The following is a 17,609-nucleotide window of genomic DNA, read 5'->3' on the forward strand; positions in this document are numbered from 1 at the left end:
GCAACCCTACGTAACAAAGACACTGAAGAGAATTCCCTGGCAATCCCAACGGTTAGGATTCTGCACTTTCACTGCAGAGGGCGCAGGCCTGATCCCCATAGGGAACTAAGATTCTGGAAGCCAGGCAGAGCAGCCAAAAATAAAAAATAAAAAGACATTACACAAGTAAATAAAAGTAATGGGAAATAGATGGGGAAACAGTGGCAGACTTTACTTTGGGGTTCCAAAATCACTTCAGATGGTGACTGCAGCCATGAAATTAAAAGACGCTTACTCCTTGGAAGGAAAGTTACGACCAACCTAGACAGCATATTCAAAAGCAGAGACATTACTTTGCCAACAAAGGTTCGTCTAGTCAAGCCTATGGTTTTTCCAGTGGCCATGTATGGATGTGAGAGTTGGACTGTGAAGAAAGCTGAGTGCCGAAGAATTGATGCTTTTGAACTGTGGTGTTGGAGAAGACTCTTGAGAGTCCCTTGGACTGCAAGGAGATCCAACCAGTCCATTCTGAAGGAGATCAGCCCTGGGTGTTCTTTGGAAGGAATGATGCTGAAGCTGAAACTCCAGTACTTTGGCCACCTCATGCGAAGAGTTGATTCATTGGAAAAGACTCTGATGCTGGGAGGGATTGGGGGCAGGAGGAGAAGGGGACGACAGAGGATGAGATGGCTGGATGGCATCACTGACTCGATGGACGTGAGTCTGAGTGAACTCCGGGAGTTGGTGATGGACAGGGAGGCCTGGCGTGCTGCAATTCATGGGGTCGCAAAGGGTCGGACACAATTGATCGACTGAACTGAACTGAAAGGATGAGTTCATCCTTCACTTTCCTTGAAACCTGGCCTAATCCACTTTAGTCACAATTAATCTGCCTATGAGTTTCCCAGGTGGACCAGTAGTAAAGAATCCCCTTGCCAATGCAGAAGACACAGGTTCGATCCCTGGGTTGGAAAGATCCCCTGGAGAAAGAAATGGTGACCCATGCCAGTATTCCTGCTGGAAAACTCCAAGAACAGAGAAGCCTAGCAGACTACAGTCCATGGAGTCGAAAAAAGTCAGACATGACTGAACACACACATGCACAATCTCTATAGTTCCTCTAAGAAGTTTTCAGGGGCTTCCCTGGTGGCTCAGAGAGTAAAGCGTCTGCCTGCAATGCGGGAGACCGGGTTCAGTCCCTGGGTCAGGGAGATCCCCTGGAGAAGGAAATGGCAACCCACTCCAGCATCCTTGCCTGGAGAAGCCCACGGACGGAGGAGCCTGGTGGACCACAGTCCATGGGGTTGCAAAGAGTTGGACACGACTGAGCAACTTCACTTCACTTCCAACTCCCACAGTCAAGTTCCTTTAAAAAAAAAAACATGATTAGAGAAAGGTATACCGAGTAAGAATAAAAACTAAATTCCAGTCCTAGCTCTGCTACTTATTAGCTGTGTAAACTTGGCCAAATCATTCTATTTCTCCTGATTTTTATGAGATGCCATGAAGATGGCATCACCAACTTGATGGACGTGAGTTTGAGTGAACTCCAGGAGTTGGTGATGGACAGGGAGGCCTGGCGTGCTGTGATTCATGAGGTCGCAAAGAGTCAGACACGACTGAGCGACTGAACTGAACTGATGAAGATATGTGAAATTACACAATATTCAAATAGCTTCACAAGTAGATTGTCATTGTGTTGTATACAATTCAACACAACCTATTCCAACTCATAAGCACTGTACTACCCATTATACTTGGAGTTTGAGCACCAATATTGTTAATGGTTTTCAGGCTTATTTATAAAGCAGCTACTATCCCCCTTTCTCCTCCCAAAATCTTAATTTAACTCCAATTTACAAAATAGAACAAAATGAGTTTTTTATTTTGAAACAAAGGAGATTCCAAAGTCACCTTCACTCCACTGAAAAAGGAGCAATGCTACTCCAAGAACAGTTCATAAATTAAGGATCATTACTGAAAATCTTGAAGAAGAAACAAATTAAGGATAAGACCCTATGGCTTGCCACCAGTGATGTCTCTCCAAGTCAACTAAAAAAAAAACAAAAACAAAAAAACCTCACCTTTTTTACAAGGATAGCTTCAGATTCTATGTGACTTGATATAATCAAAATATGACAGGTTTAACATAAATTACTAGTATCACATAATTTTTTTTTTTTACTATCTGTTCACTCTTTAGTGAGTGATTATTTAATAGTGGCAAGTTTCTCTCACAGTTCCCAAAATGAGGAGGTGGTGGGAGGAATAACCAAAGATAATACTTGCCAATTTCTGCTCTTCTTGAAACTTAATAAGCTAAAGGTGAATAATCACACAGAACCACAGCTTTATCTCTTTCACTGAAAGGAATGTACCATTCTTGAAAATTTTTTCTCTTAACACTCTAAGAGAGTTCTCATCATTCCTTACCAATCTAGAGGTTAGATTCCCTCTTAATATATGATTTATCCTTACTGTTAGGGGATTCCTCTTAGAAGGGAAAATGGAAACAAAGTATTAGAGTAAAAGAACATTCTGCTGAACACCACCCTCTATTATACCACTCTACCAAGCAGTGGGTCCACTGTCCCCTTATTTATCTTACTTTGAACACAATACAAAACCTCTACTGTCTTAAGTATTTTCTTAAGTTTCAATTTATTCTAAGTTAGTGCTCTTACTCAGAGAAGGCAATGGGAACCCACTCCAGTACTCTTGCCTGGAGAATCCCATGGACGGAGGAGCCTGGTAGGCTGCAGTCCATGGGGTCGCTAAGAGTCGGACACGACTAAGCGACTTCACTTTCACTTTTCACTTTCATCCACTGGAGAAGGAAATGGCAACCCACTCCAGTGTTCTTGCCTGGAGAATCCCAGGTACGGCGGAGCCTGGTGGGCTGTGCCGCCTATGGGGTCGCACAGAGTCGGACACGACTGAAGCGACTTAGCAGCAGCAGTGCTCTTACTACTGCTCTTAAACTCCTACTTTCATCACTGGTTACTGAGCCTTTCTCAATAATCAGAATAAAGTTCACAAGTCTAGCAGCAAAGTTACCCAGAGTAAAAAGTCCCTTCCAATTTTGTCTTGTGGTGATTTAGAACCAATACACTGCTAAAACAGCCCACAAACCGCAGAGTCAGAATAAACACTTCAAAGACTATGAAGCCTTTACACTCATGAGCTCTAACAGTGTAAGGATAATTTTTAAACTTTTATCTAAATAAATACTTTTAAAAAATAAAGTTTCATCATATTGCCAGATTTCCTTCCAGATATACTCTATGAGCTACTCAGCAATCTGATTTGAGAGACTACATTTAAGGTGATAATTAGACAATTCCAAAGTCATGTAACAACCCAAATGCACATCAAGAGAGGACTGGTTAAGTTAGTGTATGATCAAACAATGGAATACTACGCTAAAGCCATAAAAAAGGACAATATAAGTACAGATGAACACCAAAGGAACTCCTTAGTATCAATAAAACAGAGTAACATATAATTAGTTTGTCTACATAAAACAGTGTATCTGAGGAAAGAGAAAAAGAATGACTTAAGAGATGTTTACTAAAATATGATTTCTTACATGAAAGCAGAGTTTCAGGTTATCCCAATTTTCTTCTTTATATTCTGCACTATTTGGGTTTTTTCTAAAAAGCAGGTATCCTTTTTAGAAAGAAAAGCAACAAAGCTACTTTCATTTTCTTCAAAGACTAAGCAGGCTGGTAGAGAGATAAGTAAGTAACAACACGGGTTCCTAAATGTTTTCCTGCCACCAAACACTACAGATGACACTTTGCTCAACATGTTCCAAGAAAATAAACCAGACTATAATGAAGCACTCACAGGTAAAGATTATACCTAATCTCCAATATTGGAGAGCTCCTCATGCGGCAATACTGGCATCAAAACTCTTTTGGTTGCACATTAACTCAAAAGGCATGTACAGAGGAGACAGCTAAAAAGGAGCTCTGGCTTCAGTATTAGAAAGGCACATCTGGGGAAGAGGGTGGCAGGAACGGGGGCCTCACTGGTGGTACAGTGGCTAAGACACCATGCTCCCAATACAGGGGCTCCAGATTCAATCCCTGGTTGGGGAACTAGAGCCTACATGCCGCAACTAAAGATCCCACATGCCAAAGCTAAGACTCAGCACAGCCAAAAAAAAGAAAAAAACAAACAAAAAAAAAATATATATATATAGTTAAGCTATTCCAAATCCTGAAAGATGATGCTGTGAAAGTGCTGCACTCAATATGCCAGCAAATTTGGAAAACTCAGCAGTGGCCACAGGACTGGAAAAGGTCAGTTTTCATTCCAATCCCAAAGAAAGGCAATGCCAAAGAATGCTCAAACTACTGCACAAATGCACTCATCTCACACGCTAGTAAAGTAATGCTCAAAATTCTCCAAGTCAGGCTTCAGCAATACGTGAATCGTGAACTTCCTGATGTTCAAGCTGGTTTTAGAAAAGGCAGAGGAACCAGAGATCAAATTGCCAACATCTGCTGGATCATGGAAAAAGCAAGAGAGTTCCAGAAAAACATCTATTTCTGCTTTATTGACTATGCCAAAGCCTTTGACTGTGTGGATCACAATAAACTGTGGAAAATTCTGAAAGAGATGGGAATACCAGACCACCTGACCTGCCTCTTGAGAAACCGATATGCAGGTCAGGAAGCAACAGTTAGAACTGGACATGGAACAACAGACTGGTTCCAAATAGGAAAAGGAGTACGTCAAGGCTGTATATTGTCACCCTGCTTATTTAACTTATATGCAGAGTACATCATGAGAAACGCTGGACTGGAAGAAACACAAGCTGGAATCAAGATTGCCGGGAGAAATACCAATAACCTCAGATATGCAGATGACACCACCCTTATGGCAGAAAGTGAAGAGGAACTAAAAAGCCTCTTGATGAAAGTGAAAGTGGAGAGTGAGAAAGTTGGCTTAAAGCTCAACATTCAGAAAACGAAGATCATGGCATCCGGTTCCATCACTTCATGGGAAATAGATGGGGAAACAGTGGAAACAGTGTCAGAATTTATTTTGGGGGGCTCCAAAATCACTGCAGATGGTGATTGCAGCCATGAAATTAAGAGGCTTACTCCTTGGAAGGAAAGTTATGACCAACCTAGATAGCATATTCAAAAGCAGAGACATTACTTTGCCAACAAAGGTTCGTCTAGTCAAGCCTATGGTTTTTCCTGTGGTCATGTATGGATGTGAGAGTTGGACTGTGAAGAAGGCTGAGCGCCGAAGAATTGATGCTTTTAAACTGTGGTGTTGGAGAAGACTCTTGAGAGTCCCTTGGACTGCAAGGAGATCCAACCAGTCCATTCTGAAGGAGATCAGCCCTGGGTGTTCTTTGGAAGGACTGATGCTAAAGCTGAAACTCCAGTACTTTGGCCACCTCATGGGAAGAGTTGACTCATTGGAAAAGACTCTGATGCTGGGAGGGATTGGGGGCAGGAGGAGAAGGGGACGACAGAGGATGAGATGGCTGGATGGCATCACTGACTCGATGGATGTGAGTCTGAGTGAACTCCAGGAGTTGGTGATGGAAGGGAGGCCTGGCGTACTGCAATTCATGGGGTCGCAAAGAGTCGGACATGACTGAGCGACTGATCTGATCTGATGTGATGTATGTGTAAATATATATATGTGTATATGTGTGTGTGTATATGTATAATAAAGGAAGAAAGCCATCAGGATATTAACTTCTGTCTCTTTATAGAGCTTCCATGTCAACTGTTTTCACAATTTGCCCCAATTCTCTTCTGTAAATAGCTGCCTCCACTTGCTCAATGTTGCTGCTCCTTCACGTGAGCTAGCCAAAGCACTAATTCTAGTTTGGCTACTCACAGCTACCTGGTTCTTTAGTTGAAACATTCTGACAGGAAATATCTGATTCATGGACACTGGTCCCACCAATCCACCAGGTCGGGAGTCTATCTGGAGTCCAATCAGCGATGGCTAAAGAGAAGGGCCTTTCAGGGGATGTAAGCTAGATAAGGTCTCTCTATAGAAGAGGTTATAGCCAGGACAGGAGAAAGCTGTCTCTACCAGTTTAAAAAAAAAAGCGCAAGAGGAGACCAGGTGTAAACTACATCAAATCCCAATTAACTGAGTAACCTACATTTGGAGACTTTTTAATTTCTATAGAATTTTAAAGAAAAATAACATTAACAAGTGTTAATCACATTTAAGTTAAAAGTCCAATTATTTTCCTAGTATATAAAGTTTTAAATAAATGTAATTTAGTACATGTTCAACCCAGATTCAAATCTCACCATCTACATAGAAAAAAATATATAGTCTTTTTGCATTACCTATTTAGAATGTAGCAGCTTGGTGTGGATATTTTGTATAAGTACCTAACATATGTGATACAATCTGTATATTTCATCCACAAACTCTCATAATTACATCACTCCTCACAAGAGGCCCAAGAACACTCTGGTTTACCTAGGCAATCATATTCTTCAAGAACTTTCCATTAACTAAAATGTTCACTAAGCACCTACTCTCTACAGGGCACTATATTATTACTAATATGTATGGTGGTCACTCAGTTATGTTTGACTCTTTGCGACCCCATGGACTGTAGCCCACCAGGCTCCTCTGTCCATGCGATATTCCAGGCAAGAATACTAGAGTGGATTACCATTCCCTACTCCAGAGGATCTTCCCAACCCAGGGACTGAACTGGGGTCTCCTGCATTGCAGGCAGATTCTCAACTGTCTGAGACACCAGGGAAGCCCTATTAGTACTAAGAAAAGAAACAAAACATGGTCCCTGACTTTAAGGAATTCAGCATCCAGCAAGGAAAGCTCTTGTTTTTTAAAAAAAGGTGGGGAGTGGGCTGTAACTTAAGTACATATTCTAAACGAAAGGTGTATGTTGTCATTTTGAGAGAGACTGGAATAAGTTTTAAGAAAGCCTCACAGAAAAAAGCGAGAATTGAGGCTAGAAACATGAGTTTGGGCCAAACTGTGCTGTGATGGAGCTCTCAATGTAGCTCAGTGGGTAAAGAATCTGCTTGCAATGAAGGAGACACAGGAGATGCGGTTTCAATCCCTGGGTCAGGAATATCCCCTGGAGGAGGAAACAGCAATCCATTCCAGTATTCTTGCCTGGGAAATCCCATGGACAGAGGAGCCTGGTGGGCTACAACGGGTGGCAAAGAGTTGGACATGACTGAGGAGCAACTGAGCACATCATTAAAAATAAAGTGAAAAAGCACACAAAAAAGGGGGCGAAGTACATGATAAATTAAACCTAGCATTGATAGACTTAGTAAATGAACAGCTCTTATAATACAAAACATTAAAACCTAAAGAGTAGGAAAAGAACACCACCAACACATTAAATAAGAAATGCAAACAGCCAATAAAAATGAGTGTTTAAAACTGCTTATCACATTTTTTGCTGAAATATTCAGCAAAAGTAAGAGTGCTCAAGTTGCAAAAACACTACTAAAAGAATAGAAATCAGTATATCCTCTCTGGAAAGCAGTTAGACAATATAAAACAAAGAAGTTTACATTTTTAAAACCACTTCTAAAAGTCTGTATTTTTAACCACTTCTAAGAATCTATTTTTTAAAACCCAGTGATTAAAAGATTCATATGCAAGGATGTTCATTTGCAGCTTTATTTATAATACTGAAGAACTGAAAACAAGAATACCATGAGGAAAAATTAAATTGCATACAAAATAGAACATCATACAGACAAAAAAATGTTTTAAAAAAGTTAAGGGAAATGATCAAACAATCTTAGGTGAAAAAAGCTACTAAATATATACATATATATATATATCTCATTCTCAATTTTAAAACTGCTGGGAACCCCCTGGTGGTCCAGTGGCTGAGGTCCAGTCACTGCTGAGGGCTCTGGTTCAATTCTTGGCAGGGGAATTAAGAGTCCACAAACCAAGTGGTGCAGTCAGAAAAAAAAAAAGTGTAAATATGTACCTAAAAAATATGATGTAAAAATACTTCAAAGCATTACCAGAAATCATCATTGGATAGTAAGATTATGGGTGACTCAAACCTGAATAGTTTGGGGGGGCTTTGGGGAGGAAGGGGACACGCCATGGCATCTTAGCTCCCCCACCAGGAAAGTAACCCACAACCCTGCAGTAGCAAGCATGGAGCTTAACCACTGGACTGCCAGGGGAAGTCCCTGCAAGCTGCAGTCAGGAAAAATAAGAGTAAGTGAAAAAGAGAAAGATAGCAGAGCCCATTTGGCAACAGTCTATCACACCTTGGTCATTACTGAAAAGTTCCACACTTTCTGAAAAAAATAAAAATTCTCATTAATACACATTCAACCTACACATAAACACTTGTAGATATATAGATACTATCATTATTTAACATTAAAAATATTAACATTTCATAAATACAGTGCTAAATATCAAGTTATCACTGACAATAAAGATAGTTGGCTAGTAATAATCTACTAGTGCTTTGTGATTTATAAGTTACTTTATAAAGATATATGAGTTGAAACTCTACTATTTTTGAAAAATAATATTTCAAACAGTAACTATTTTAAGAGAATATAATCTTAGCAAGATTTATTGAAATAAAAAATTTAGTAATTTGGTACTATATTGCAATAAAATCAAATTTCCAATCAATTCAAGTTTTAGAATTAAATGTCTACCAAAAAATGTTACATTACTAATGATTACTTCATGCCTATATACTTATATTTTTAAAACCCTAGAAACATGAGGTTTATTAAAGAGGTCATTGCTGATAAATATTAAGATATATTAAGACAGACTACCATTCGGCTACATTTACCACCACTTATAAATTCTTTTTACAGTGAGTACAGAATCAAGCCCAAACTTGTGAAAACACTTAAAAATTTAGTAATTTTTTATTTTGCCATCAGTGTACTCATAATGTCTTCCATTTGAATAGATCATCATAAAGTTTATACAGCATAGCCTAACTGTAAGAGCATGAGCTTTTAGCCCAACCTGAGATTAAGTCCTCTACAAATCCTGACTCCACCAAATAAAGTCTAGTGACTCTAATCCTTGGTTCTCTTATCTAAAAAGGGATGATAAGGTACCTACCTCAAAGAACTGATTAAGTTCCCAACACAAATGGCTCAATATTCTTTAAAAATAAAAATGCAAACAATTATTCTGCAAATACTGACATCAGAGTATCCTGAGTTCTAGCTTAGATAAGGCTACTAAGCAGGTGACAGGTGATCTTCAGCCAATCACTTAGCCTTATACTCTTTGTGACCCCATGGACTATACAGTCTATGGCATTCTCCAGGCCAGAATTCTGGAGTGGGTAGCCTTTCCCTTCCCCAGGGGATCTTCCCAACCCAGAGATCAAACCCAGGTCTTCCGCATTGAGGGCGGATTCTTTACCAGCTGAGCCACCAGGGAAGCCCAAGAATACTGGAATGAATAGCCTATCCCTTCTCCAGTGGATCTTTCCATCCCAGGGATCGAACCAGGGTCTCCTGCGTTGCAGGTGGATTCTTTACCAACTGAGCTATCAGAGAAGCCCATTAAGAAAATAAAAATGCAAACAATTATTCTGCCAATACTGGTATCAGTGTGGCCCGAGTTCTAACTTAGATAAGACTACTAAGCAGGTGACAGGTGATCTCCAGCCAATCAGTTAGTCTTTCTGAGGTTCAACTTTTTCACCTTTAAAACTGAGATACTAGAGTTTCCTGGTGGTCCAGTAGTTAGGACTCCATGCTTTCACTGTAGTGAGCCTTGGTTCCATTCCTGGTCAGGAAACGAAGATCCTGAAAGCCACATGGCAAAGCCAAAAAAAAAACCTGCGATACCAATACCTGCTCCTGCCTATCACAAAGGGCAGCTAGGAAAGACAAATGAATTGCCCGTTTAAAACATCTGGCAAAGTGTAATTCACTAAACACATACAGAGTAAAATCCACAACAAACAAATGATTCAAAAGATGGCTGTACACTTAAAATCATTTTCACTCTGCTATAGAGAAATTTACTTCACCAAGGCAGTGACTTCAATTAACTAGTTAAGCTAGCTACATGCTAATGGCCCAAAGCATAACTTCTCATCAACATCCACAAATGTTTTAGATTTAGTAACCTAGTTCAAAAAAGTAGCTATAAAAGCAGCAAATACACAAACTCAACAAGTAAAGGAATATAAACTTAAAATTATTTCCTAAACTGAATGAAACTCCCCAAACTGACAGGAGCAAAATTCACTCAACACATTCCAAACTTTTAAAACATCTTCCTTATTAAAAACAAAGCAATGGAAAGCATATGAAAACTCAAATATGTTAGTATTGCTCAAAGTGGTTATTCTAACACTAAAGCCAAATGTTATTTTGAAAACTAATTTTAAGTTTCAGGATATCTGTCAAGACTATACTAAAAAAAGAGAATGACGTGGTCCTTATTACCAAGTCCTAAGCCTGCTTCCACAGACATTACTTTAGTGGACCCTTAACCTACAAAATTCTGTCTGTATACTGTCTGTATCCTGTACATATTTCTATGGTGAGAGGTTTAGATTCTCAGCATAACTAACATCAATATTCTCATCAAAAACTGATGACAAAAGGAAACTATTATATTTTGTCATCTATTTTTAACTACACTACATTTTGTTATTTTTAAAATAAACACTTCACTGCAAGTCCTTAACCTTATCAAAACTCTAAGTATATCAGATATAAAGCTCTACTGTCCACATCATGTCTACCTGTTCACCTAAAACACGAAATGTTTACATTATGCATTTACTAGTGTGTCCAGACAGACTGAAGTTTGATCAGTGTTTGCAAATTTAACAAGAAGCAGAAAGAGAGTGAGAGTGAAGTCGCTCAGTCGTGTCCAACTCTTTGCAACCCCATCAACTGTAGCCCACCAGGCTTCTCCATCAATTTTCTAGGCATGAGTACTGAAGTGGGTTGCCATTTCCTTCTACAGAGGATCTTCCTGACCCAGGGATTGAACCCAGGTCTCAAGTTTTTAGTTTATTTAAATTCTATCTTCCCAACACACCACCTAAAAAATACACTAATTTTATTTCTCCTTTTGGTTAAACTGTTCAGGGAGTTATAGAGAAAGATAGACACAGTATTTGGGGGCTTTAACTGCATTTCTAATCTAGGATGAATTGATGTTCATCTTTGCACAACTGTGTGGTGGATAAAAAAAGATTTCATGTACAAGTATTGTGAATGAGATTACAAGAAAGCCTTATAATTTACTTTAATTACAAGTTTTATCAAGTTCCAACCATCATGCTCCAACCCAGTCATGGATAAATGGTACTATAATGAGATATAGTTAATACCCTCTGCTCTCAGGAAACTTAAGCATCTTATGTTTGAGGTACAGTAACTAAACAAAGGAAAAATGAAAACAATTGTACAACAACCAAGAGGAGGAACGGGGGAAGCAACGTGTCAAAGCCTGGTATACCAACAGATGAAATTGCTGAAGTAACTTTTTTTTTTTAAAGGAAGCTTCTTTGTCAGATTAGTGTTTAAAAGTCAAATTCTTAAACTGAAGTTTTAGAGGGCCTGCACTGCCAGGTTTTGTGAAACTGGCTCAACTAACCATATTTAATTAAAGGTAACAAAAGACAAGTTTCTAACTCTCCATAAATCAACTGCATTTTTGAGTGCTAAATTCTAAGGGTTTCCCCAAGTGCTAAATTCTAGGGGTTCTTTATGTCTTTTCAAAAGATAAGGATTAACAAACTTTAGTTTCTCTAGATAGCATGTCTGAAGTTTTTAATTTTTAAACATAACTATTAAAAGCAGGCTCTTACAACAAAATTCTGTAAAGCAATTATCCTTCAATAAAATATTTAAAAAGTACATTCTTCTAATATATAAAATAACAAAGCTATCCTTTCCAATTTCAAAATAATCAAGCCATAATCCCACAACTTGCATCTGAGATATATAAAATACAGTTCACTAAAATAAGTACTAAGGACTTAAGTTTATCGTATCATAAACCACCTACACCAAAAATAACAGTATCTTAAAATATATACAAATAACCTCAAAGGTGTACCTGTGGCTGATTCTTGTTGATGTATGAGAGAAAACCACAAAATTCTATAAACCAGTTATCCTTCAATTATAAAATTTATATATATACAAATAATCTTAAAATTCCAAGAAAATTTAGAATGAAACATACTGGAAAGTATAGTTTGAATATGTGCAAAAGCCTGCTTCCACCTGTCAGGAAGAAAACAGAAGTGAAAGTAAACTAGAACCCTTCCACTTTTATTATGGCCTTTGCTCATTAAACTCAAACACAAACTAGACGATATATTTTATAATCAAGTTGTTTTAAAGAATATTAGAAAGTAAACAGTTTGGCAGGCTTTCGAAATACCACACACAAAATACAAATCCAAAATCCATAAAAGCCGTTCGTAAATGAACATTTTCTCAACCTTCAACTTTTTGTAAATTAATCTTTTATCTAATTCACCTCGCCCAACTAGGCCTTGGGGCCCAGAAATAGTTAACTTGCAACATGCCTTGCTTCTTTAAGCTAAGATACCATCTTACAAGAGTCAGGAGTAAAATAAATTAAAGGAATCTAACTAGAAAACAGCAATACACGCTTTGTAATAATCAAAAGTATACGAAATAAAGGCCTTTCATTCCAGGAGACAGGCCATGACTATCCCGGGATGGTATCTGTACTACAGTGCTCTCCTTGATATAAGAGAACTGATCATTAAAACGACGATTGGTACACTAAGAGACATCATTAACTAATTTTTTTAAAAAATAGATATAAGGGTTCCAATTATCACTATCACAGCTCATTTTCAGCTATTTAAGGACAGGCAGAAAGGTTTAATACACCTACACACCCCCAAGGGAGGGGAAAACCACCAACCACCTCCCAGGGAGTTTAATGAAAATTAGCAGGTAAGAGGCCTCGGCCGCACGCTGAAAACCAAAGAGGGCGGCCGGAGGGTCGAAGCGTTCGGACTGCAGAGGAGAGATTGGTACTCGGACCCCACCTCGCCTCACCTTCCCGTCAGGGCGAAGGGTGCGAAGGATCATTAGTGCCTTCGTTAATTGACACCTGTAATGAGGAAACTTTCCGAGAGCGGACAGCGCTCAGGCCCGGCCTGGCCAGAGCTCCGCGGCGGGCCCCTCTAGGGCGCCCAGGTAACCGGGCCGGGCTGGGCCCGAGGCGCCGCGGCGGCCGCGCCACCGCTCACCTTCCCGGGGCGCTAGGCCCGCACGCCGGCCGGTTCGGCCGCCGCCTCCCGCAGGCCGCAGCAGCTCGGGGAGGCCGGAGAGCGGCGGGGGGACCCCAAACCCTACACCCCGACAGGCCGCCGCCGCGGCTACTTACTTTCATTTAACACCTCCACCAGGTCTGCGCAGTTCTCGCACATCGTTCGGCCGCCGCCCCCCCCCTCCCCCGCTTCGGATCGCACGGACTGATCCCGATCGGCGGGGGGGAGGGGAGAGAGGCGGAGGAGGGGGCCGGCCGGCCGGCGGGGCGGGGAGGCGACGAGGGCGGGCGGCGGCGGGGACGGGGCGGGGAGCTGGAGAATGGGGGAGGGGGCCGGCGGTCCCCGGAGCGGGCGGGGGAGAGGAGGGGGGCGAGGGGAGGTGCGCAGGCCGGAGGGGCGCGGAGGCGCCGGCGGCGGGGAAGGGGGGGGGAGGACGGGGGGAGGGGAGAGGGAGGGAGGGGGCGGGTGGGGAGCGAAGCAGCAGAGTCACTTCACCGACCAGACGCCGCGGCCACCGCCGACGCCGCCGCCATTTTAATAGAGCGTTCGGGCTGCGCTCGGCTTTTTCCGTCCGGGCGAGGGAGCCGACGAGAAGGGCCTCGCGCTCTCATTCCTGCGCCTCCCTCCCTCTCTTCGCCTCCCACCTCTCCCTCCGCACTCACGCCGCACGCCCCACACCCCGCCGCGGCCGGCTCGCCGCCCTCCCTTTCCTCTTCCGTCGGGCCTCCCCGCCCTCGGTCCACCCCCTCCGCGCGCTCGCCCACCCCGCCCAGCCCGGATCTCTGTCAGCGGCCGGAAGGGAAGCGCGAAGCCAGCGCGGCCGCGGGGGGAGTCCGGGTGAGTTGGAGAAGATGGCGGAGCTCCGAGCGCGTCGCGGTTGCGCGGCGTCGCCCAACGAGGCCGCTCCGCGGGCCCGGAGGCCCAGCAAGCGTCGGGTCACTCTCGCCGCCCTGTCCTCCGCCCCTGCGCTTCGCCATTTTAACTCTGGGTCCCCCAGGGGGACTTGGTACTCATTTGTCCCGTCCCCCTCACCCGAACTCAGGCCTTTGGGGTTGCGGGAGGCTGGGGTTCGGGGAAGCCGGCTGGAGCGACGCCGCAGCCCAGGAGGGGACACGCAGCCTTCTCCCCGCGGGGTTTTGGAAGAATGGAACAGCCCCGGGCTGCCTTAACCTGCGGGCGTGTCCTCGAGCAGTGATAACATTGATGTGACTAGAAATGGCGGAATGAAGTGTCCCAAGGCATCTTCTTCTCTTTCCGCCAGAGGGCCCCCTATGAATTACCCTTAGAGATGTCACCTGAAATAGCGTAGTATGCTTCCCAGCGAAGAGCAAATAATATGGGAATTAAGTCGGAGAGCGGAGAATGAAGAACAGGTGGAGGGAAGGGGCCACTCACCTGAAGTTTGTTATTGTAACAACCAGCTAGTGTGGGGGAAATCTTCCTCGCCTGCACTGATACTGTCCTCACTGATTTCTGTATCTAGTACGTTCCTTTAGAGATATGACTGAGAAGTCCAGTTTACATAGTAGCATCTTCGAAATCCATAGCCAGAGAGCTTTGGAGGCCTTGTGGGAGTTCTTTTTACAGATTTTGTCGAGGTTAGATCACACCATCCCTTCACTCGAGGACCACCTTGCCGGTTTTCTTTGCCTTTCTGCCGCTTTAAGCTGATGCTGTAAAGTTTCTGTTAAACCTGTTTTGAGTTGTTCCATCCGAGCAGGTGATCCTTAGGAGCTGTAACTATTTTGCCATTGTCTTCTCTTCTTCCCAGCTTTCCCACAAAATTTGGGCTTCTGCAGACTTTGGATCCTGTAGCAGCCATTGTCGATCCAATATCCATTCCCACCCACCCCCTCTTTTCTTCCTACAGGGAAACTTACCAAACCCTAGTTTGTTTTACTGGTGGCAGCTGAGACTCAGGAATCTTGATACGTGAAAGGAAGGCCTCAGGGATTCTTTGTGTTTGCTTTAAAATGTCATGAACACTGCTCAGTATGCTGTAATAACATATGTGGGAAAAGAATCTGAAAAAGAATAAATACATGTATATGTATAATTGAATCACACCTGAAACTAATACAACACTGTTAATCAGCAATATAAAATAAAAAATTTTAAACATTATGTAATTGTTTCTCTAGGGGTTACCCAGCGGAGAAGGCAATGGCACCCTACTCCAGTACTATTATTGTTTTCAGTTCTTGCCAATGAAATATAAGCAGAAATCTGCCGAGCATGTCTGTTGCAGGGAAAAGCCAATTCTGACTCCACGTTGGAACTGTTTCGATGACTTGCTTTTCTCTGCTTTTGTTATCTTAATCATACATAATGGCCTGCTTGAGAGAATCCTGCCCCTCTGCCTTACTGTTAAGGTGCCTTTGTTCAGAACCCTGTCCACCTGTAGATGGCAGGAAGGAAGAAATTAACACACATACTGCCTCAGAGCTTGCCATTCTAGGAGATATTTGCAAGATTAATGGCCTTTTTACTTTGTTTCTTCACCTACCCCTATCTCTGATCTGTGAAAGATCCTCGCATCCAGATGGTCATTTGACACTGTAGTTTTCCATCTTCTCCATCAGCCCGTGGCTTTCCAAATAAAGTCCTTGCCTAAACACCTCATCTTTTCATGGGCCTATCTTGTGGCGAGCAGAGCAAGCTTGGACTCGTTACAGGTCTTTGAGAAAGAATTTCCCATTCCTAATTTTTAAAAAAAGGACAAATTCAGCAGACCTGCATCTTAACCCTTTCTTTCTGCCTGAAACATGATCTTGATGCTCTAATAAAGCATCTAGTTTGTGATTTTTTTAAACAACAAAACCACAACAGGGCAAAAGCCAACCATAAAGTTGATAATAAGGTGTAGGACCCTGATGCATCTTTGAGCAGCTTTCCACCCCTAGACTGATTATGCAAGAAAATATAAATCCCCTTTTCCTTAAGCCACTCTTATATCTCCATTACTTGTAGCCAAACACATTGCTAACTGATAGTTATTTTCGAATCTGTCCACTATGGTTTCTCTCTGACCACAGAGAGCCCATAACAGTTCTTGAAAAGGAGGACAACTAGTACCATAAAGGCAGAGTACTAGGGTGTAATACATCCCAGGTGCCTCTAGTGCTAAAGAACTTCCCCAGCAATGCAGGAGACATAAGAGATAGGGGTTCAATCCCTGAGTTGGGAAGATCCCCTGGAGAAGGGAATGGCAACCCACTCCAGTATTCTTGCCTCGAGAATCCCATGGACAGAGGAGCCTGGCAGGCTACAGTCCATGGGGTCGCAAAGAGTTGGACATGACTGAAGCATCTTAGCACACGCAGGATATATACAAGACACACTCTGATCTTTAAAGAAATAGCTTAACAATTGCCACCCAATTGTTTAAGAAATTATGTGAAATGATGCTTAGTTTAAAATGCTTTTGAGAATCTATAGAGATTTGTTGTCATGAATGATCATGGCGCTTCAGTCATCACTTTAGCTCTCAACAGATTTTTCTGTGATGAGCCAAATGATATTTTAGGCATCACAGGCAGTCCAAGTCTCTCATCATAACTATTCAACTCTGTTAGCACAAAAGCAGCCATAGATGATACACCATAGAATAAGTGTGGCTGTGTTCCAATAAAAATTTTAACTTAATGGACACTGAAAATTGATATTCATATTTTCATGTGTTACAAAATACTATTTTTGTTTTGATTTTCTCCAACCACTTAAAAATGTAAAAACCATTCTTAGCCTACAGTCCATACAAAAATGTGAAAATGGCCAGATTTGGCCTATGGGCTGTAGTTCACCATCCCTTTATCCACTTCAGTTGCTTAAGAGAGAAAAGCATAGAAGCCAATAAAACAAGGTTGCCTGCCTCCTAACTAGAATCTTCACTCTTCTGTGCTCACTTGTTAAATGTATCAACAGAGACCTTTGAATGTATCTGAAGGATGTGCATTCCAAAAGAATAAAGCTGAATCTCTGGTAAAATACCCCCTAAACTCCTCATGCAAATCTGAATTTTCAAACCAATAATAAGCAATCACCATACACCCTCTACAGCTAGATTGATAAAAGATGACTGACTGTCTTCAATATTTTGTATACATGTCACCATCTAGTGGTAGAATTATGCTTTCAGTAAAATTATACAATCTACTTTGAAATTTCTAATTCTTGAGTTTGTAGTGTATGTGTGGTATATTCCTAGGTACTTGCCTGAAAGCCAGCCCACATAAACACCTTGGAAAATTAATATTGCCATGGAAATTATTTGCTCTTCTTAGCATTCTGCCTGGAAAATCCCATGGACGGAGGAGCCTGGTAGGCTGCAGTCCATGGGATCGCTAAGAGT

At 41.9% G+C, this 17,609-nt stretch overlaps 1 protein-coding gene across 6 annotated transcripts in view; it reads right to left on the bottom strand.

The window, feature by feature from the left end:
• USP34 (ubiquitin specific peptidase 34) overlaps window positions 1–14,015 on the bottom strand; it is a 241,283-nt gene extending 227,268 nt beyond the window's left edge. For all 6 annotated transcript variants that reach the window (XR_009496463.1, XM_059891776.1, XM_059891779.1 and 3 more), the window contains exon 1: window positions 13,375–14,015. Coding sequence is in view for 5 of the 6 variants with exons in the window: in XM_059891776.1 (XP_059747759.1) it covers window positions 13,375–13,417 (43 nt within the window). In the remaining variant the exon portion in view is untranslated. The remainder of the gene's footprint in view (window positions 1–13,374) is intronic.
• Between the last annotated feature and the right edge of the window lie 3,594 nt (window positions 14,016–17,609).

This window comes from Bos taurus, chromosome 11 (genome assembly GCF_002263795.3).
Source record: "Bos taurus isolate L1 Dominette 01449 registration number 42190680 breed Hereford chromosome 11, ARS-UCD2.0, whole genome shotgun sequence".
In the NCBI taxonomy this organism is placed as follows: domain Eukaryota; kingdom Metazoa; phylum Chordata; class Mammalia; order Artiodactyla; family Bovidae; genus Bos; species Bos taurus.